Raw genomic sequence first — 6,000 nt, 5'->3', positions numbered from 1 at the left:
GAAGGTCACAAGGATCAAAGCCTCGGCGATGTAGTATTTGCGGAAAGACCGGGCATACTGCAAGGACCTGTCAAGAGTCAATTGAGGTTAATAGGGAATAGTCTAGCGATTAATTTTAATTGATCAGATATGTTGTGGTGTTTTATTTCTCTTTCTGAGTCTTCACGTGTAGATTGGTGGAGCACTCGCTTGTCTGGAGCACTCGCTTATCATGCACGTTATGAGAGATCGTCAATCTGCATTACCTAATCAACAAGGATATTGCTTACGCCCCTCCTAATTTAGTTTAGGCAGATGCACAGCAAAGATGAAACCTGCTTGATGTCACAATTTCCCAATAAAAAAATTGAGGCCATCATCATCGCCATGTCTGAGCATCAGAGATACGCGGGCGGAGGCTCATCTCCAGTTGAAGCAACCTCGGCGTCGGATAGTAATCCCGTTCAGATCATCTTGACACCGCCTACGCCAATCGTCTCCACTGGAAATTTTGACCGACGAGGGGAAGACACGTTCAAGGAAGTTCTGCCTGCCGTGTCTGAGGAGAAAGAAGTTGTTCAGAAGATAGATGGATCTGACGAGAAGGAAGTTTATGTTGTAAACGAGGGGCATGATGAGAAGGAGGTCTATATGCCCGCCGCGGAGAAAGAGGTGTATGACCATGGGCTCGAGAAGGAAGTCCACGACTTGAGGATCCATGATGGACATGATGAGAAGCAAATCTACGATACAAGCGAAAGTGTTTCTCAAGTAAAACGTATCGACTCACCAGAGAAAGAAGTTCTCACTCAGATAAGCCACGAGGATCATACAGCGTTCTATCATCCAGATGGCTCGGTCCAGTCTCTACCAACCCAGGACAAAGAGAACGGAGCGTCTATGGCGGCTAAGAACTACAACAGCAACGCGAATGAACGAAGAGAGAGTATCTCAACCGCATCCACTGAAACCTCAGAGAAGAAAGGCAGCTCTGCTCGGGGTTACTACCAACGCCACGTCAACAAATGGAATCAAGCAGTCGACAAGAAGAAGAAGGCCTGGACAACCTTCACCAACAATTCCACTACGGCTATGACAGAGAAGGCCAATCAAATCGACAAGGGGTTCAAAGATCGCTGCACAGCATTCGAGAATGGCACTACAACTAAACTGAATCAGCTTGATAGAAGTATCAGCGATAGTGTTGATCGAGCTGGAAAGAATGTCAACACCAAGGTTGCGAATTGGAAGATGGGTATGGGAAATATGAAGAGCCAGAGCATGAACAGTGTCAAGACCTTAGGATCTCGATGTCAGATTGGTACGAAGGAGGGGAAGAAAGGGGAGGAGGCACAGCGATAAAGATGATTCGAATCGCTTGGGAGTTCCGTGTCGATTTCAGTTGTGTTTCAGCTTTTGTTTCTCATTCAATCTGCTCATACACGATAGCGAATTCATTGGTCTTAGCATTGCAACATATCCATTCACTATCGCATCCTAATACCACTCAAGGCCGTCATATGTTCCATCTAATTTGCCGTTCTCATCAAGCTTGATTACCGCCTCTTTAGTCCTCCTTGTCATGAGCTTAGGGTACTCGGGCGATGTAACTGGAGGTGCTGGGAGGGTTGTATTCTGACGGACCCAAGCCACACCGCGGGCTCCATCAACGGTTTTGACGGCATCGCGCAGGGTAGCTATGTCGAATTCTTCAAAGGCCCCTCCTAGCACAACGGCGCGGGGAGCATTGTCGTAATTCCCGGAACCGATAGCGCTGCTGTCAGGATGAGATGGCGGACTTTTACCGGCGAGGAGAGCTGGTATGATGACTTGTCCGGAGTCTCCAGGCAAGATGAATTGAACGACTAATGGTATTAGTATTGGAGGTGCACTGGTGCTAATTTCTACCTTCAATCTCTGGCTTGAGAGCTTCAATCACTTTTTGACCCATAAATTCAGTTTTTCCACAGAGGATGATTGGGATTGGATTCGTTTCCGACATTCTGGTTGCTATCGAGATGGAGTTTCAAGGGTAAGCAGAAATAGAAGTGACCCTGCCTGGATGACCGCCAGAGTTGTATTTAAACCAGGTTCAGGCCAAGCTTCAGACCCCAACCTAAATGCTGACGCGACGTGATCATGAGGGGTAAGACCTAAACCGCAAGCATAGAATATCATGTTCCTTATTCTGTTGTGCTACTCATTGAAGCTATTCACGAATATTCATGTGCCTGGACTGTGAATACCTCGGGAGTCGTCCCAGACGGGGCTTTAGGTTCTCGGAAGGTTGAGATGCCGAAGCACTACGAAATATGCGGAAAAGTGGCCTCCACTGTAATTTACCCGCCCAAAGCGCTGGGTACTGTAGATCAGCGATAACCAAAAACCACAAATACGGGCCTCATAAAAAAATCTACTGGTCTCAAATGACGTTATTGGTGGTCGACCCATCGATCATTTCAGTCATCACAATCATCGACTGCAAGGGTGAGGAAAAAAAAAAAGAAAAGATCAGCTGGATTGAGCCTGGGCGGCAAGGGATAAACGTGCGTGTGGTGATCACTCTCCTTGCTGTATGTATGTCAGACGCAAGGGCCTTCCGTGTGATATTAAGCCACGCGATAATCACGCCTGTCATGAGGGGGAAAATATCTTCATCGGAGGGTTTATTCCCTAGCCATATTGCGACGCTTTGACTCTCGTATCTTATTATGGTTAATGACAACGGTAATGGCGGTCATTGGAATGTCCATTGACGTTGACGCTTAACGTCCACTGGTGATTACCTACTCTACCGCCAAATTGGTAATCTGTTCGTCTGCCGCTTTGCCTTGTAGGAAATGACATATCGTGTCTCACTCCCGAATCGACGTGTTCCCCCGACTGGGGTCACACCATGCAGCCCTGCAGCGAGCCAAGTCCACTGAGAAGTGATAGCTTCGGCATTCCCTTCAGCTTTCCTTTTGTGAACAGAAACGGAAGTCTTCAGATTCAGGTACGAATAGAGGCGTACGTCATCCGCCTACTAGCGACGCCCCTTTCACGATGGCGTCGTGACGGGAAATATTCCGCCAAGTTATCTAAACTGCGGCACAGTGAAGCTACCAGCCGCTTGGACGAGTACCCGGCTCAAGATCACCAGTTAAACTCTTCGATACGATTATGCATCGTGATCCTTCCCATGTCAACGGCGCTGCCCAATGTAACCATGTCGGTAGAGACTAACAGTTCATGTCAGGAACACACTAGCTCAACCCGCTAAATTAGCTCTCGTTAACTTCCGTCCCCCAAATCACACCCAGATCACGATCTTGAAGAGCTTCCCCTTTCACCGCGATCGGGACCTGAGCGTTGGGACACAAACCGCCATTGGACAGTAAAGTTGATCGACCAGTTCCTCAGAAGCTAAGATTGGCGTTACTTGGAAAATGACGGCTCATATTGACAGGCAGGGGACTTAGGTAGGGATGCAACACGAAACGGAACGAAACGAAACAAAAGGCAATCGACACCCTTTGCCCGGGCGTATACCAGCCACTCAATGGAACATGTCATTGTCTCATTCTTGCTTTTCCATCTGAGTCGTGGCTTATTACGCATTCGCGCTACCGGCAGCACTGCATCATAGGCAGTTACGTACAGTATTACGACATGGTCCCTTCGAAAATGCAGACTCAACATCTTAACCTCGTTGACGACGAGATGGATTCTCAACCTCCACCCATTCCCCTGCGAGCGCAAACACCAAGACGACAAGTTGCGATGAAGCAAAGGTATTTTATACCCCAATTGGGTAATCGAGAAGCAACACTGACAGTTTAGCTTTGAGACGCAGGATTTAGGCGACGGAATGGCAAATTTCGACCCAGAGCTTTTACAGGCACCGTCATCGAGAGCCTCGAGCCGAGCCATGTCGTACCGAACGCAAGAATCGCAAATATGGTCACATAAAGATAGAGATGCATCGTCAATCTCGTCTGTATACGTTCCTACACATCTTCCTGCGCTGCAAGCAAAAGGCGCTGGCCTGGATCGTGATGGGTTGGAGCCTTTGACCGAGGAGGAGTATGACCCCGCGTCGTTCGACCTCGTCGTTCCGGCGCATGCGATGGGAAAGCAGTATACCCTCGAGACACAGTCCGAGCTGCTTTTCTCAGTGAAGCATCTGTCTGTCATCTTCGACGACCCTGTTCTTCTGCAGCGCTTCACGAACTTCCTGTCTGCGTCGCGGCCGAGTTCAGTGCCCCTCTTGACGTACTACCTCGACACGCTCAAGGCGATGAAGGCAATTAATTACGCCAATTCGCTGACGGGATCGCTCAAGACAATTGATGGCCATGATTTCACAGCCGATCCCGTCACTGCGACTGTCAACGAGGCATTGGCGAAGCGGGCTACCGAGGCTTTCCAAGCCATGGTGAACCATGATCTACCTGCATACATCACCCATACATATATCCAGACAGTCAGCATCACGATCAAGAGAAGAATAACGGACACACTGGCACCTCAATTGCGCGACCTGTCGGAAGGTCTGGCAGAGGTGTTCTGTTTGACAGACCCTTCGAGGTCCGACAACCCAATTGTTTTCGCAAGTGAAGGTGAGTTACCCCTCGACATAACCGTGTCGCAAATGCTAACATGATCGCAGAGTTCCACAGAACAACTCAATATGGTATGGACTATGTCCTCGGCCGCAACTGTCGCTTCCTTCAAGGCCCCAAGACGAACCCATTCAGTGTCAAGAGAATCCGAGACAAGCTCGCAGCCGGCCAAGACCACTGCGAAACATTCCTCAACTACCGTCGCGATGGATCCCCATTCATGAACTTGCTCATGGTCTCTCCGCTGTACGACTCTCGTGGCGTTGTGCGATACCATCTCGGTGCCCAAGTCGACGTCTCCGGTCTCGTCAAGGAATGCGCTGGCCTGGACTCACTGGAGACACTGATGGCGGATGAGAATCCCGAGAACGAGCGCTACCCTGGCGAGTCGGAGCAAAGAAAGAAGAATGAGGAGAAAGACGAGTTCCAAGAGTTGGCTGAGATGCTTGATCTCGCAGAGCTTAAGACTGTTCGCGAAGCAGGCGGTGCATTCCACCGCACGCATCAGCAGGATGTTCGACAAACAGATGCAGTTCCTGCGAATTGGAACAAGCCTCGCCTGGTCTTCCGCGACGATGCCACCATCAATCGACGCCCTTCAGATCCCGTCCTCCACGACACAGCCATGTCAAGCTTCAGCGGTCGTCTCAGCGGTATCTACAAGCACTACCTCCTCGTCCGACCCTACCCCAGTCTTCGCATTCTGTTTGCCTCGCCGTCCCTCCGCGTGCCTGGCATGCTACAGAGTTCATTCCTCTCCCGCATTGGTGGCTCAGACCGCGTCCGCGAAACCCTCACCCAGGCCTTCGCGGGCGGTAACGGTCTCACCGCCAAGATCCGATGGCTCTCCAAGGCAGAAGTACAGACAAAGAGCCGTAACTCTCGCGCCATGGATCATTCTGCCAGTGGGGATGGTGGTCAAGCTCCTCCTGCAAGCCCAGGCCGTAACCGCTGGATTCACTGCACGCCCTTGTTAGGTTCAAATGGAGCTGTTGGTGTTTGGATGGTCGTTCTTATTGATGATGAGTCGGATCAGGCTTTCATTCGCGGTTTGAGGAGAGAGGCCCCTCCTGTGCAGCCGCAGCCTGTTCAGCAGCAGCAGCCACAGTCGTCGCATGAGCTGTATGGCGACGATGATAAGATGAGTTTGAGTAGTTTTGCCGCTGCGCACAGGAATATCTGAGGGAGGTGACGGACCAGGGCTTGTGAGAGTAGATTTATGAGTACACGAGCATAAGCCTGGAAACTTTAGGGCCATGTAGTTATATTAATGATACCTTCTTTTTTCTTTCTTTTGTAAAACTGCCCTCATCCTGGTGGGGTCTTCTCTGACCGTCTCATTAATGCCCATTAAGCAAGCTCATGACCCACTGCAGGCCACCTTGCCATTCTTCCAGTGGTTTTCTATACGAGTTAC

General features: G+C 50.0%; 3 protein-coding genes across 3 annotated transcripts; 2 read left to right on the top strand and 1 right to left on the bottom strand.

Annotated features, from left to right (window-relative positions):
• Positions 1 to 366: 366 nt before the first annotated feature.
• Positions 367 to 1,341, top strand: FMAN_14860 (uncharacterized protein; the record flags this gene model as incomplete). Its single annotated transcript, XM_041822835.1, has 1 exon — positions 367 to 1,341. The coding sequence occupies one exon, from the start codon at positions 367 to 369 to the stop codon at positions 1,339 to 1,341; it is 975 nt and encodes a 324-aa protein (XP_041688475.1).
• A 135-nt stretch (positions 1,342 to 1,476) lies between these two features.
• Positions 1,477 to 1,981, bottom strand: FMAN_14861 (uncharacterized protein; the record flags this gene model as incomplete). Its single annotated transcript, XM_041822833.1, has 2 exons — positions 1,477 to 1,844; positions 1,888 to 1,981. 2 exons carry the CDS (start codon positions 1,979 to 1,981, stop codon positions 1,477 to 1,479), a joined length of 462 nt encoding a protein of 153 aa, XP_041688474.1.
• A 1,664-nt stretch (positions 1,982 to 3,645) lies between these two features.
• FMAN_14862 (uncharacterized protein) lies at positions 3,646 to 5,766 on the top strand (the record flags this gene model as incomplete). The annotated part of the gene is made up of 3 exons (XM_041822832.1): positions 3,646 to 3,752; positions 3,802 to 4,580; positions 4,631 to 5,766. The coding sequence occupies 3 exons, from the start codon at positions 3,646 to 3,648 to the stop codon at positions 5,764 to 5,766; spliced, it is 2,022 nt and encodes a 673-aa protein (XP_041688473.1).
• Between the last annotated feature and the right edge of the window lie 234 nt (positions 5,767 to 6,000).

This window comes from Fusarium mangiferae (genome assembly GCF_900044065.1).
Source record: "Fusarium mangiferae strain MRC7560 genome assembly, contig: FMAN_scaffold014, whole genome shotgun sequence".
NCBI classification, from domain to species: domain Eukaryota; kingdom Fungi; phylum Ascomycota; class Sordariomycetes; order Hypocreales; family Nectriaceae; genus Fusarium; species Fusarium mangiferae.
This window is presented reverse-complemented; position numbering and strand designations above follow the sequence as displayed.